This window comes from Typopeltis vanoorti, chromosome 12 (genome assembly GCF_054136105.1).
Source record: "Typopeltis vanoorti isolate ZY-2024b chromosome 12, IOZ_Tvanoo_1.0, whole genome shotgun sequence".
Lineage (NCBI taxonomy): Eukaryota > Metazoa > Arthropoda > Arachnida > Uropygi > Thelyphonidae > Typopeltis > Typopeltis vanoorti.
This window is the reverse complement of record NC_143560.1, coordinates 57,590,648-57,607,479: the sequence shown is the minus strand read 5'-3', so window position 1 is coordinate 57,607,479 and position 16,832 is coordinate 57,590,648. Positions and strand designations below refer to the sequence as shown.

Here is a 16,832-nt window from a genome sequence, read left to right as displayed (position 1 = left end):
GTACGCGTACCACACTTTGAGAAACACTGCTTTACATAACTATACAAACATATCCTAGTCATATGATATGTTAGGTTGCAGACCACTGTCATATAGCGAATCGCTGCCCTTTTTTTTTCATTTGCATGTAATGGTTTGATAACATTCTTAAGCAGTTATATACATAGCTATTATTTTATTTTATTGTCGTTAATAATGGCAGATAAAATTCAAAGGGTACTGTTGATTTCAGCAAAAAGAAGATGCATAAACCTATTACATTAAATACTAATATTAGAATTATTAAATTTAGTGATGATTGTGTAAAACACTATAGGCTAAACTTACCTCACACTAATGTTGTCAAAATTGTAAAAAAAAACGAGCCATGTGAACATGACAAACTTACTGCCAAAATGGAATAACATACATGGAATAAATGGAATAACTGCCAGAAATAATAATATTTATGGATGTGAAAATTCTTCTAAATTTTTTGTTTGCTGACAAATGAATGCTTCATTTATGTCAGTTCAGCCAGCAAACAAAAAATTTAGAAGAATTTTCACATCGATAAATGTTATTCTGAATGACTTCGCTTAAGGGAACACATCAGCGAGTTTGGTCATAAATCCATTTTGGCAGTAAGTTTGTCATGTTTATATATAGCTCATTTTTTTTTACAATTGTGACAACAGTAGTGTGAGGTAAGTTTAGCCTATCTGTTTTACACCACCATCACTAAATTTAATAGCTGTAAGATTAGTATTTAATGTAATAGGTTTATGCATCTTCTTTTTGCTGAAATCAACAGTACTCTTTGAATTTTATCTGCCATTATTAACAACAGTAAAATAAAATAATAGTTATAAACAATTTATAATTCACAGTGAAACACGCAACAATTGTAAACAAACAGTTCACATAAGCTGTGCATGAATTGATTCATGGCAGCATCATGTTGTTAAATCTTGAATGAAAGAGAATTTATAATGTATTACCTTTCATTTAACAAGTATCTAAATTCTCGATGTAATACTTGTATATTAATAAAAAGAAATTGAATGTAAATGAAATGATAATAACATCCTTGATTTAAAATTTGCTGAATATTGTATTGTCAGATGTCTTATGTGGGGGGGAAAAAAAAAAAAAGGAGGGAAGCAATTTAGGAATGGGTGAAGTATGTGTTAGTATGTGAACATTAGGCTAAAATTCCAGGCAAGATAAGAAGATTAAATAATGACCTGAGGCCATCACGTACGCCGCGGTCTATGTTTCACAGGGGGGGGGTCTCCCATAGACGAGAACGAGAGGCGTCGGAACGGAGTGCAGAGGAATTGAGGTGCCGTGTGAAGGTCATCGAGGGGGTATACTACCAATATAGTAGCGGACTATTTGTCTGGGTCATTAGACTCTGAACAAGAGGGGAGCACCATTCCAGAAGGAGAAAATGTTAATTCCATACACAAGGACGAAGAGGTAGAAGAGAACAAAAGAAACCCCCCCCCCCCATCTTCAAGTCTGGGAAAAATCCCTTATAGTAGAGGCACAGAAACGGGGCCCACTGTGGGGGGGGGGGGGTCAGAAAGTGCTGAAGGGTGAGAAGCTCTCAGAGGAATATTCCTTTTTTAATACCCTGCATATAGACGAGGATGGTCTTCTGTTGTCAAAACAAGACGTCACAGGAAGATGGAAGGATAAAATCCTGGTTCCTGAAATCATGATTCTTTGGGCGGTCCACACGTTTCATGACTCGGACTTAGCGGGTCATCAGGGATTCGATAGAACGTGGAAGAGAGTGAAGGATAGGTACATCTGGAAAGGCATGAGAGGATGTTGCGTCTTATGTGTCCTCCTGTCATTTATGCCAGCAAAAGGCACCTCTCCAACCTTTTCCAGTCTCCATACGCGCCTTTCAGGCTGTGGCCATGGACATTATAGGCCCACTTCCCGCTACCTCAAAAGGAAACAAATATATATTAGTGATAATAGATATGCTCTTTAGATTCCCAGAGGCTACAGCGATGAAAGATCAAACAGCAACAACCGTGGCAGACAAACTCTTTAAGCTGATCATTTCCAGATACGGAACGCTCCAAACTCTCCTCTCTGACCAAGGCTCTAACTTTACAGCTGAAGTCTGCTGCAGCTGTGTAAGTTGCTAAAGATAAGAAAGTTGTTCACCACTCCCTATCATCCCCAAGGAAATGGAATGTGTGAAAGATTAAATAAGACTTTGAAGCACACTCTCTCCAAGTTGACAAACAGTCAGATATCCAGTTGGGATGCCTATCTATCCCCCACTCTATTTGCATGTAGGACTGCTCTTCATGCTGCAATTAAAGAAGCACCCCACAGTAGTACTTTATGGATTTGAACCCTTGTTTATTATATTATTTAAGTATTCATCAATATCTGGATTTCCAGATATTGATGAATACTTAAATAATATAATAATGGAGAATAGAGTAGCGCATGAGATGGTTGCCGAATCCAGTAACTATAGTTCTCAGCAAGCTAGAGAATTTGCTAATAGACTGAGAAAATATAAGGATCTAAAATTGGGGAATCTAGTCCTCCTACAGCAGCAATCTTTCAATAAGAAGGGCGGGAAGTTGGGAAGGAGTGCTGCAGGACCATATGAGATCTTGGAGAAATTATCTCCAGTAAACTTTAGAATAAGGGAAAAGACGAGCCAAGAAAGAACCTTGACTGTGCACTCAGACAGACTGAGATTGTACAAGAGCAGGTCAGACCAATTGGTCTGTTTGGGAGACTCGTTGGAAAGAGTATGGGGAAGAGGGGGGAATTCACTCAGAACAAACAACCATAGGAAGAATTTAAGGTGGAAAACTGATGGGGTGAAGTATGTTGCCCACAAGCAGAAGAAATGAGCAATCAAGAAAAGAAAGGCCATCCACCCCTGGATGAACAGATTACAAATTACAACAGATATAAAATTCATGCTGACTCAGATCATAGTGATAAGCAACCCTTGGAAGGTGAAAAATGGGAAGGATGCGAGACTAGTGATGGAACAAGAAGCTTTGAGGCCCAGACAAAGATTAGTCAAGTCCCCCCCCCCCCCCCCAGAAGGTATGCAGGAATGACAAAAAGATAAAAAATCTTTGTCATTTTGTTAGAAAAAAATGTTTTTTTTTTTTTTGGAAGGGGAAACCTTTGTTAAATCTTGAATGAAAGAGAATTTATAATGAATTACCTTTCATTCAGATTTAACAAGTATCTGAATTCTCGATGTAATACTTGTATATTAATAAAAAGAAATTGAATGTAAATGAAATGATAATAACATCCTTGATTTGAAATTTGCTGAATATTGTATTGTCAAATGTCTTATGTGAAAACCAAAAAGGAGGGAAGCAAATTAGGAATGGGTGAAGTATGTGTTAGTATGCAAACAGACTAAAATCCCAAGCAAGATAAGAAGATTAAATCATGACCTGAGGCTATCACTTACACACAGGTCAAAGTTGTGCATGGGGGGGGGGGGGTCTCCCTTGGATGAGAACGAGAAGCGTCGGAACAGAGTGCAGAGGAATTGAGGTGCCATATGAAGGTCATCGAGGGGGTATATAGTTTTTTGCAACACGAAAACGAGGCTTTTGCCTTTTATCCATTCCAGTCATTTCCGGAGAACGGAAGTTCCAGTGAGGTCGGGGTGAGATGAATGAAAGCGGCGATGCAGCCGAGTAGAATGCCAACATGCATATAGGTCTCTTTGCACAGCAGAAGGTCAGCATAGGCCGAGAAGAAAATGCAGAACCTCACGGACCAACATTGGCTGCAGTGCTTCGTGAACATTGTTGGCAACGAATCGTGATCGTATTCGTTTATCTACCTTTTAGAAGCAAGAACCTAAGGAATGTATCAGGCAGGTAACCTCTTCGAAAAGGGACCAGATGAAGAAAATATGATCCATATAATTCCAATTGATGATCGCAAGTATAAGCCAGTGAGATCCCGACTCCTCAGTAAAGTAAGAACTTTTCAATTTTTGTATACAAAGAAAGTTAGATTGTGATGGAAAAAGAGACTGATTAGAATTGTGATTTATGAAGTGTTGTAGGATTTTAGGAGTTGAACCATGAATAGGGAATGATTGATGCGAGTCAGAAAACTTGGAAAACTGCAGTGTGAAAATATTTTAGTTTGTCATTGTCGGGTAGTTCTTGAACAAATAATTGTGTGAGAATAATCTAGGAGTGTTAAGTAATTAGAAGCACATCCCATTTTAATAGTGTTTGATAATATTTCATGTTGTAAGGGAACAAGAATCTCCATATTACGTCGAGTTATCTTATTTACCTTTCATACCAACATTAGTTAAGTTAGTGTCTATAAAAATAATTGTAACTTGCTTTATTAGTAATGAATACATTTTTTCTTATCAACCAAATAAATTTCCTGATCACTAATCTCAGTGCACCACTCATAAAGAGAACCTATGCATAAATATATTGGGGATCGTCACGACTGCAGTGCGAAATAAGAATATATTCGATTATTGTGGTTAGAAACAGCGATGGAAAGGATACAGGATCGTGTGCCATACCAGGTGTTTGCTCTTAGATAAAGAAATTTCTCTTATCTATAGAATTTTGGTGGCACAGCGTAAACAAATAAATTTTCCGAAATTTGAAACAGGGTTAACACTAGTATACAGGAATACCTTGCATAGCGCGGTTAATTGGTTCCAAGAAGTGTCTGCGCTATGCAAAACCACCTTGTTCGAGGTCTATTTATAAAGGTTTTCAATTTAATTTGTTTATTACAAAAATTTAGGATAATAAAAAATTTTTAAAATGAAAAAAAAATTGTTTTTTTAACTAAATAACAAATAAAATTATTTTAAACTGATATAAAAGTTTTAGAAAACAAATCAAATATTGCTTCAATTTTAGCATACATTAATTTACTTTTTATACTAAAATAGTCTTTTAGTGTTTGTTGAACCATCCTTGTCTTTCTCTTCAAGTACTAGATCTCTGTAGCATTTGATGGAATTATTGAGACTTTGTCTCACTTTGATGCTTCTTTCCAAATTCGGGTCGGCATTTATGAGAAAGTCAGAAGCTTTGTTGATTTTTCTCACAAAAGTTGAATGGTCAGCAAAGGAAAATTCTTCATTCATAACATCAGTGGGGTCATCTTCATCTTCTTCTGCTTCATAGGATCATTGTTGTTCCAACTCCAAAAGGGTTTCATCATCCAGATCATTTGAATGAGAATCAATACATTCGTTCACATTGTTATAATCTACACTTGTAAAACCAAGATCTTTGCCCATCTGCACAATTTCTTTTGAGATTTCCTCTTTCTGTTTTGCAAAGGCAACAAAGTCCTTTGAAAATTGTGGCAAGATATTATGCCATATGTTCTCATGTTGCTTTGAGTCACCTCCTGCCAAGATTCATAAATATTTTAAATGGCATCTTTTATGTTAAATTTCTTCCAAAATTCACTCCAAGTCCAAGAAGCTTCTGCAGCTTTAATAGCTTGAGCAAAAGTTTGTTTTAAATAGTAAGCCTTGAAAGCGGAGTAACGCCATGATCCATCGTCTGCAGAATTGATGTTGTGTTTGGAGGGAAAAAATGAATCTAAGTCAGTCAATAGAGTTGGATGGCCTGGCACATTGTCTAATAAAAGCAAAATTTTGAAAAGAATATCATTCGTTCTACAATAGCTTTTAACTTCAGAGCGAAAACAAGTTTTAAACTAGTCTTCGAAAATTGAACGAGTCACCCACGCTTTTTTTTATTCGAACGGCACTGAACAGGTAAATGTTCTTTGTAAAGCCCTTAACAGCTCTTGGGTTTTCCACTCTGTACACTAACAGTGGCTTCTTTAAATCACCTGATGCGTTACCTCCTAGTAAAAGTGTCAGTCGGTCTTTTGACACTTTATACCTTGCATGTGATTTTTCCTTTTCTGCTAGAAATGTGCGCATTCCTTTCCAGTCTTGTCAGCGTTAAAAATTTGATTATCTGTGTAGCCTTCCTTCTCAATGAGCTCCTTCAATTCATTTTGAAATAATTCTGCAGTTTTAGTGTCAGCACTTGCGCTTTCACCTTCGATTCTTGCATTATGGAGTCCCATGCGCTTTTTGAAATTGTAGAACCACCCACGACTTGCTATAAACGTTTCACTGGTTGTACTTCCTTCATTTTTGCTTTTATTTTGTCATATAGACTTGTTGCTTTTGCCTGGATTATCATTTGACTCAAAGGAATCTTTATCTGATTACAATCTTCAATTCAGATCATTAGAAGGCGTTCCATATTTTCCACTGTGGAAGATCGATTTCTCGTGATCACTTTTGGCATATAAGAAGCAGTGCTCATTCCATGTTGTTTAATCTTTTCTTTGCTCTGAATAATTGTTCGTACAGATGACTCATTCATTGAATTCTCAGATGCTATTTTAGCAAACAAAGCGCCATTCTTGTGACATTTTATAACTTCAAGTTTCTTCTCTAATGTTAACCACTTACGTTTTTTGTTACTCCAACAGTGTCTTCTTTGTTTTGTCTCTTTTCACTCATAATTAAATAATAAAAAAATATTAAATACTAATATTAACGTAAATAATAAAATGCCGTGAGGAAAGAAGGTGTCTACATGAGAGCCAGTCGAATAACTACTGCATAAATGTGGTTCTCGACTGTCACTTGCGGTGCTGGCAGTCGCCGGTCAGTATATTCAACACAAAATACTAGGCTAATCTTCTTGAATGGCAGTCAGTCTCAAGTAGAGTAATGTAGGCAAACATGAGAATGGGGAACTGGACAATGAGACTTATTTGTGCCTATAGTCCCACAGAAGGTTCTACTAAGGCAGATGTGGAGGAATTTTTTGAGGCTTTAGAAAAAGCAGCTGACACAATGAAAAAGGAAAAGTTGGTCCTTGTTGAGGATCTAAATAGCAGAGTAGGAAATGATCGTGAGACATACAAAAATACTTTGGGAAAATTTGGAGAAAAGAGAAAAGCTAATAATAATGGCAAATATCTGTTGGATTTCTGCTCAGGACATGGACTGGTTATTACTAACACCATGTTCAAACATAAAAATGTGCACAAATTCACATGGAGAGAAGAGGCAAGGAAAAAGAAGTGTCTCATTGACTATGTTATTGTTGATAGTGATGTTTTCTCCCTGGTGCAGGACACCAGAGTGTACAGAGGATTTGAAATTGGAAGTGATCACTATTTAGTCTTGAGCAGGATAAAATTGAATTTCATATTGAAAAGAATGACATGTAAGAAAGTTTTAAAGCGAATAAAAGTTGAGCAGCTCTCAGATGTGAACTGTAGACTAAAATACACAAAGATTATTGAAGAAAAAATGAAAGAGTTTGAGAAAAGGAATCAAACCGTGGAGATTCAGTGGCAAACTCTGAAGAAAACATTGATTGATTCTGCCAGCGAGGCATGTGGTGAGGTTGTCTGTAAGGATAAAAAAAATCAGAACTCCCTGGTGGACACAGGAAGTTAAAGAGGCAGTGAAGGAAAAGAGGAAAGCATATCAAAAGTTCCTGGCAAATAAGTCAGGTTTTGCTCTTAGAGAATATAGAGACAAATGCAAGAATGCTAAACACTGTGTAAAACTAGCTAAACAAAAGTCATGGGAGGACTTTGGCAAGAATATAGAAAATGAATATGAAGAAGGTGGCAAAATATTCTGGAGGTTGTTGAAGAAGCTTAGGAATGGAGGAAAGAGTGCTGTAAAAGGAGTTAGAGATGATAAAGGTGACATGAAAACGGGAGAAAAAGATATCTTTGAAATATGGAGTAATTACTTTGAAAAACTGCTAAATGAAACAGGCAGTGATGACAGCACAGTGGTAAAAAAACACTGACCAGGCATGCAGTCAGGAATACATATCCATACTTGAAGTAGAAAAAGCCATCAAAGGCTTGAAATGTGGAAAGGCAGCAGGAGTAGATGATATTTGACCAGAAATGCTGAAGTATGGTAGTATAAGAGTCTTACAGTGGCTGCACTGCATAGTTCAGAAGGCCTGGACAGAGGGACGAATTCCAGATTGGAGTAGAGCTCTCATAGTACCCATATATAAAAAGGGAAATAAAACTGAATGTGAGAATTACAGAGGTATTTCCCTACTGAGTGTTCCTGACAAGATCTATGCAAGTATACTTGAGAAATGGTTGAGTACAATTGTGGAAGAAAAGCTTGGTGAAGAACAAGCTGGATTCAGGCCAAATAGAGGCTGTCAGGATCAGATGTTCACTTTACGACAAATAGTCAAGAAAGCATGGGAATATAACAGAGATCTGTATTTAAGTTTTGTCAATTTGGAAAAGGCATATGACAAGGTGCCAAGACAGAAGCTATTCAATACGCTACAGTTATATGGTGTCAATGGGGCATTATATCAAGCAATACTTAGTCTTTATTTGAGTTGTAAGTCAGCAGTTAGAATTGAAGGAAGTACAGGAAGATGGTTTAATGTTAAATCTGGTGTGAGACAAGGATGTACATTATCCCCTCTGTTATTCATTATCTATATGGATCACATTATGAAGGAGGAAAGTGGTATTAAACATGATATCAAAATTGGAGATGTTAATATCAGCTCTTTGCTTTATTTCGGACGATGTTATACTTCTAAATAAATCCGCTACAAATCTGCAAGATTCTCTGACTAAATTGAATAACTGTTGTAATAGATATGGTATGAAGGTCAGCAATAAAAAGACAAAGACAATGAAAATAGGCAGAATCATTGAAAATGTCAACTGTGTTGTGAATGGAGAACCAGGAAAGGATACAACATAAGAAAGAAATTATCGATTATTGCTCTTACAGGCTGTATTTGTAAGATATTTTAAAAAAATAGTTAATGTCAGACTTCTCTTGTTCAATAATCTTCTCCCCAGTACACAATGTGGCTTTTGTAAGCATTTTTTAACTCTGAAACCATTTGGTCCATTTAGAAACCGTATAAGAGTGACATTCTTGAAACAAGAACATATGGTTTCGGGTTTTTTTTTTTTTTTTTTTTTTTTTTTTTTTTTTTTTTTTTTTTTTTGACATGGAAAAAAGCTTCTGAATCAGAGTATGGCATATTAAAAGACATCTATAACCCAGGTCTCAGAGGTCACCTTCCTGTATCTTTTGTAAGTACATCTGTACTTACAGAAGATACAATAATTAATTGTAACTTTATGATTACAATTTCCAAGCATCATTTAGGATCAACTGTCAACTCTTGGTTTCTGTTTAGGGAACTGTGAGTGAGTCACTGTTATAGATGATTTAATCTGTCAAGAAAAAAAAGTTGTCTTCTAAATAGGGCATAGTGACTGTATCCCAGTCAGATGTGGGATTCGTAGTTGAAGCATGCTGGGCTAGCCCAGACCTTTTTTCTGTTTTGTGATCTACTTCACTTACATGGTCTCATATTTTGTCAATTCAAAATCACAGGAACATGAATCCTATACACACCTGTGTGATTATAGATATGTATAGGATATGATACATTATATTGGATTTTTTTTATTGGACCATGATTTTGATAAACATATATACATAACTCTCGACAAGTTTCACTAGCTAGGGTCTGTCTGGCTTCTTCAAGACGAGAAAGGTTATACTAACATTAACAGGTGAAACTTGTTGACGATTATATATATATGTTTATCATTGCATTCTTTTATTTTAGCATTTAATGTTAGTATAACCTTTCTCTTCTTGAAGAAGCCAGCCAAACTCCAGCTGGTGAAACTTGTTGACGATTATGTATATATGTTTATCAAAATTATGGTCCAATAAAAAATCCAATATAATGTTTCATATTTAGTAAAAAAGGACTAAATATTAACTATCATAATATGTATAGGATACCAGTTTGCATGTCTCTGCAACTTAGCATACTTTGGCATACCAGTAGATCTGTTGACGTCCACCTTGAAGAACATATACTTTTGCTATCATCAGTATGGCAAATCACAACTGGCATTATGCTCTGGACACCCTACTACCCAAGATTAAACAGAATAAGACAAGATAAAAATCACTAACAGGTCTAAGAGACTTTACACTTAGCACAAGCTATGAAAAACTAAAAACTTCCCTTACCTCAATAAATATTGGTGCATTAATTAGTCAAAGATAGAAAGAGTCCTTTTAAGACTTTAGCCTGACTTTTCTGAATTAACTTCATTTAATTCAGTATCTAGAGACTAGATAAAAGGAAGTTTATCTGGTCTCTAGTTATAGTTACAATTCACTTACAATTTGAATTGTTTCTCTGTCAACCTGGTTGAATGCGTTGCACTTTATAACAGTTTTTATTTTATAATCAGTATGGCCCAAAAAAACAATACTGAATAACTACAGTGATATATGTTATGGAGTAAATAGGTGTATTAACAAAGAAATATAAGTTTCCACATAATGATGTGTGAAAACAAGATTACTATCGGTGGAATCTTGGTCAAAAAAAAGCATTAACAATGCTTTTGGTAGGGTGCATTTCAAAATGGGCACCTTGTCTTTCAAGACAGGTCTCGTAGTGCATGTGAAGGTTCTCTGTCATCTTGGAAAACAAAGGTTGGGACATCTGCTGGACATATTGTGTAATTTTTCCCTTAGTTCATCAAGGTTTGAATGTGGGTTTTTGGTGGTGTAATATCCATTCCTTCAACACACACCCCAAATGGAGGCATCAAATGATGTGAGATCAGAAGAGCATGAACGGTATAGGAATTCTGTCAACCTTGAAATGAGACTTCCTCGAAAGTGTTCTAATAAATAGGCTCTGGAATCACGTAATGTGTGATAGGTTGCTCTGTCCTGTTGGAATACCTTTGCACAAAAGTCATGTTTATTTTGCATGACACATCCTGTACAAATCCTGAGTGAATGGAACCAACACATTTTCACTGTAGTATTCACTATTCAAGGTCACAGTTACACCTCCCTCTTCAATGAAGTAGGACCCAGTTATGCCATGGCCAGAAACTGCACACCACATGGTCACCACACATACACCAACCATGCAATGACTTTCTCAATGTGAATAGGTTTCCTCTTGGACCAATTCAGGTCTCGAGAAACCTGTAGATTTGCCTGTTTATGTCACTGCTTAGATGGAAATGCGCTTCTTCTGAGAACCACACATTATGAAGGAAGGACTGATTTGCATAGACATTGCCCAGCACACATGCACAGTATTCCTGCCGTGCTGCATAATCCATTGCTGTTAAACACTGATCCGCCTGAATGATGTGCAAAAAGGCACCCAGCTCCTTAAGGATTCTCTCTAGTGACTGCCTCAGTATCCCAAGTTTTATCACTAGTCAGCATTGACTGTGTTTTGGAGACTGTAACCAGGGCCAGCAGAAGCAGGCCTGCATTGTAGGTGGGCGCCGTTTCGAAGTGTTAGTATGAAGTTTCATTCTTTCTTTAAATTTTTGTAAATGAATTAAGTGACAATAATTAGGTAAGTCAGTATAATTGCCTTACCTAATTGCTGCAAATTTACAGTTAGAAAAAGTTACAAAGTTACAGTTACAAATTTGCAAAAAATTTTTGTAAATTCTTTCCACATGATTATGACAAAAATAAAAATAAATAAATAAATTGCCATTTGTTTGGGGGCGCCCATTTCAGCTTTGCAAAAGGGCGACGTCCAGCCTAGCACCGGCCCTGACTGTAACACTTGCTCCAGCACATGCCCATGATTCTCTTTTGTGTTAACAATTCATGTTCTCCCCAAATGTTCTTTGTATTGTGGCAGATCATGCCTGGTATGTCGGAACCTCTCGATCAAGGCAGTAACGACACTATTGTTTGGGGCATGCTTACTGAAGCAACGAACAAACTGCTCACAAACATGTCATAGGCTTGGACCATTTGCTCGACCAACTCTGTATGAAGGAAAATAATGCTCAACAGTAAACTTCTTTTCTTCCAACATCAGTACCATTCCTATAGCTAAATAGCATAGACACTACACGTTCTAACAAATTTGTTGTAGCATGAAAATCAATATTAAAAAGCCAAAACTGTGGAAATCAGCAGGAATAAAGAAAACTTGAGCTGCATTCAAAGAAGAGAATGTAAAGGTTCTTCACTGAGAATGCAATTAATATTTAGCTATTGAGGCATAGTTTTTAGTAAAGATAACAAACTAAATATGGAAATAGACCACAGAATAATCAAAACTAGTATGGTGGGGAGCCAATTAATTAATTTATATTGAATAAGAGAAAAGTTAGCCAAAAACTAAACTAGCAGTATTCAAGACAGTGCTCAGGCCAGTTTTAATTTATAGATCTGAGAGTTTGGTTAGAAATAAAACACTTGATCAATGACTAGAGAGACCACAGATACGAGAGAGTTATGAGAAAGATGAGGAGAGTGAACAGATTGCATTAATGGCACAATCATATTAAAAATATTAGGAAGGAACTTAACATTGTTAGCATTCAAGAATGTGTGAGTGGAGCTAATCTAAAATGGTATGGTCACTTAAGGAGAATGAGAGAAAAAAAAGCAAAATGGGTGTTAGCTGGCAGGAAAAACATCTAGAAGAAGAAAAATAACTTAATGGAGTGATTAAGTCAGAAGTGTCCTAGAATAGCAAAATATTAGACATGATACCATTAGTATGCTGACAAGTAACAGAACAATAGGAAAATTGTTGATAGGAAATTAGTCATAATGTAAACTTGATCATTTAGTACTATCTTAATTTCGTGTATATCCCTTGAGGATACTTATCATGAAATTGATGGTGATGATAAAAATATGAGCTGTTTCTCTCGTTATATGCGATCATGCTAATCAGAATGGGATGCATGTCATAAAATAAAATAGACCAGTGTAAAAATAGTCATAATTTAAAATTATGAATATTTTTACAAATTGTTTATGTTAGTATATTATTAGTTTTGGTTTCATAACACGTATTATCGACACTTTCAATGTGCCCGTTATTGATATTATTATTCTAAAAATGAAATGCCAAGCATTTGAAATTTTGATGTACTTACTAGATTCTGATAATTATGTTACTTTCAATCCTTGTTATTGTTGTATATATTGTTTATGAAGTAGTAGAAGAAACTTTTTCCCCCTCCGGTACAAAAATTAGTGAATTGTGCATCAAATAGAACTCTAGGAAGTAAGAAATATTTATACTTAAGTGAGACAGGAGAAATATTGTGTGCTACATAAGAGTGATAAAAAAAAAAAAAAGGATCCTATGGAAAAGAAGAAGAAAATTTTATATTTTCAGAAAAAGCTCTAACAAAGAAACTGACTATGAACATTCTATTGTTGTGAAAACCCAGTCAGAGAATGAGTGATTTTAATATTTTTGGAATAAGAAAATCTCTAAAGTCTAAATTTATTTTAGAAGGTCTTGGATCCAGTATTTTGTAGTTATGTAATTTTATTTATAGCGTATATATTGTTTTAGTTTTATTAAATGTGTATATTTTTTGTATTTGGTCTTAAGTCAGTGATTTTCCGGATTCTAAAAGAAACAGTTAAAAGTCATTGCACCAATGGAATTAAACCCTTGTGCACTAATAAACACTCAGAATAAAAAAAAAATCTTCTTTATAGAGACAATCTCATAATAAATGGCAATTAATAATCTCATAACACAAGCATTTGTCTTCTTAGGTTAGGTTGGGCAGTAGTTTATTTTGAAAAGAAGATTTTCATTTAAAATTTCAGTATTCTCTTAGGAAATCCAGCATGTTATTCATATGAATATGCAATTATCATAAAAATTCCAGTGGTTTATGTGTAATCATCTTTGTTTCTCATAAAAAATGAGAAACTGATGCCAGTTTAACTGTTGCATAAATTATATACTGTAGTTTTATTATTGCCAAAGTATAAATAAACCATTGTTTTCTATTTTATTAGATTGAATATGAACAAAAGAAAAAGACTGAAGGCAAGAAATCTCGGGAAGATAAAGAAAAAGTTATGGATATGCTGTTTGCAGCATTTGAGAAACATCAGTATTATAACATTAAAGATTTAGAAAAGATAACCAGACAACCCATTGTAAGTCTTTCAACTATATTTAAAACTTTTGGGAATTAGTAAATTATGAAAAAAAAAAAAAAAATCAATAAATGATGTAAATTTTTGGGGGGTTTTGCAGTTTATAAATTGCAAAACATACATATATGTACTGGACACATTCTAGGACAACTGAATTTTATTATTATTATTGCACAAGCACCTCTATGGAGTCCTAAGATTCATCATGGGAGTCCCAACCTATCAACACAGTATCTATCATACTTCTGTTTCAAACCATTAACAGACATATTACTCACAACTGACTCAGGCAATCCATTCGAAGGCTCCAATCAAAAAATCTAGTCCTCACATCCTTGCTAATCACTCTCTTACCCAACTTCCAAGGATGATCCCTGGAAATTGAGTAAGAGTAGGATTGATGCGGGGGACATTTCCACTCTCTCAATCCAATTGAAGTCTTTAAGTAGCTTAAATGTTTCTGTCATATCCCCCCTCTTTTTTTTTTCTTTCTTTATCAGTCAACTTTTGTAATCCACAGACCCTCAATCTATCCTCATAGGGAGCATTCCACAGACCACTTATCTGGTCATCTGTGTCTGGATCCTCTCCAGCACTTTCTCAGTCCCAGGTAACCAGACCTGAGCATGGTAGTAATCCAGATGTGGTCATATCCAGTCTTTATAAAGAGGATTGGTAATTCTCTTATTTCTACTTGTGAGTGGGTTCTTCAATAAACAAGTAATCTTGTGAACTACTCTGCAAACTTTACCAATATGCCCTCTAAACATCACCTCTCTATCTGCTACTACTACTACTACAACAACCACTCCCAAATCCCTGACTTCATTGATTTCCTGGAGTATTGTTCCCTCAATGTGATACATAGCTTGTAATCTTTGTATCCCAAAATTCATAACTTGACACTTTCCCACATTAAATTGACATCCATTATGTTTTTCCCATACTGTCATCCTATTTAAATCATCCTGAAAGCTCTCAGCATCACAGCAAACAACTGAATATCTCCCTTCAGATTATTTCCTGTATCATTTATGTTTAAATTAAACCACAGTGGCCCAAACACTGAATCCTATGGCACACCACTAGTCACTTGCTTTCTCGATTCTGCCTCTCCATATACTATTTTTTGATATCTGTCCATCAGCAAATCTTTTATTTATAGCACCAGTTTTCTATCCATCCCCCATTTGTTGCAGTTTGTGTAACAGAGTTCCATGTAGTCCTGTCAAACACCTTTGCAAAATCAAGCAGTATCATTATGTAGCCAACTCTGCCAGGCGGCATCGGTGAATAAGCTACTCTAAACTTGTGCTCCCCATTTTTATCGTGAGTGTTTTTCATTTAAATTAATCACCAAAAGGAAACCTAAACTACTGAGGAGTGAAATACTTCTGCACAACCTGTAAGTACTTATAGAGCATTACATCAGTTATCTTTCCAATTCTAAATCAGCCATGTGTAAGCACTCACTATGCCTACCGTATGCAGCAAAGATGGAGGCAGCAAAACGCCAACACTGAACGAGCACCCCGTGTCTCGCCATCACAGTGCCAATGATCGCTGCTGACATACCTATTACATGCTGCAGCTTCAAAACTGGTGTCACAGATAGAAAAAAGGGTATATTCTGCCAAGTTCTGTTGCACTGGTTGCACCCTTCCTGCCCCAAAATAGACGAATCTGCACAAAAGCTACTTATCAAACTTAACCAGCCATTCTTCTGTTCGCTGTGCCTCCCTTCAGTAAAACAACTTCTGAACATAGGTAAATGTGTCTAAAATCTCGAACAGCACATCAGTGCTTTAAATGAAACTTTTACCTCCAAAATACGTGCAGTGTAAGCTAAGCTTGAACAAATTGATGACCAGTGCAATGCAAGCTCATCTTTGCCTGCGAATGAACTCCGTGATTTAATTGCATCAACAGTAAACGACTTGATGGAGGCCAAAAACAAAAAATTCACTGCCATCATTTTGAACTTTCTGACGGAAAACGGAAACTCGTTAAAAGAGGACATCAACAAACTAGCTGAAGAATGCAACATCGATTCTAAGAGTATCGCCAGGTGCCATCGTTTCAGGCCTATAAATGAAAGAAAGGACAGAATGAACTTCCCACGCCTAGTAAAAGTGACTTGCGACATGCCGACAAGCACATCAAAACTAATAACAGTGATCAACAACAAGTTCAAAGACGCTTGTCCCCAATCGCGTATACGTTCTTGACCAGATTTATCATTTGCACAAAGGGAACAAAGATGCCAGCTTCGAAGACAACTCGAAGAAAAATGTCAAAATAGTGACAACAGTGGGATCATCGACTACAGACAAGTTAAACTGGTGCAAAAACAAAGTGATGTCACTAGCAGCCGCCATGGAGACCAGTATGCAGGCACTACATAGGAAATGTGCAAATCGCTTGCAGTCAAACATATGACTTGCAAAACATTACATATCCACTTCACCAACATTCGTGGCCCTCCAACCTTAATAGTGTCCATTACCACCTTCAATCTACCAAACCCCAAACACTCTTTCTGGCAGAAACTCAAATCTCACCTTCTCCTAGCACTATTTATCTCAACCTTCCAAACTCCTCACTACAACAACTTTCGTCCCAAGGGTGGTGTCTGCACATACATCCACTCTGACATTCCTTGCCAGAGAGCATCCAACCTAGAATCACCCAACTTTGACCTTCTTTGGTTGAAAATATCTCTTTCCCATTCAGTCAAATTCATTTGCTGTCTCTGTCGCTCCCCTAACACAACCAACCA

At 36.2% G+C, this 16,832-nt stretch overlaps 1 protein-coding gene across 1 annotated transcript in view; it reads left to right on the top strand.

Moving 5' to 3' along the window:
* TfIIFbeta (transcription factor TFIIFbeta) overlaps positions 1-16,832 on the top strand; it is a 146,726-nt gene that overhangs the window by 116,675 nt on the left and 13,219 nt on the right. The window contains exon 7 of the mRNA XM_090401575.1: positions 13,910-14,053. Within this exon, the coding sequence (XP_090257701.1) occupies positions 13,910-14,053 (144 nt within the window). The remainder of the gene's footprint in view (positions 1-13,909; positions 14,054-16,832) is intronic.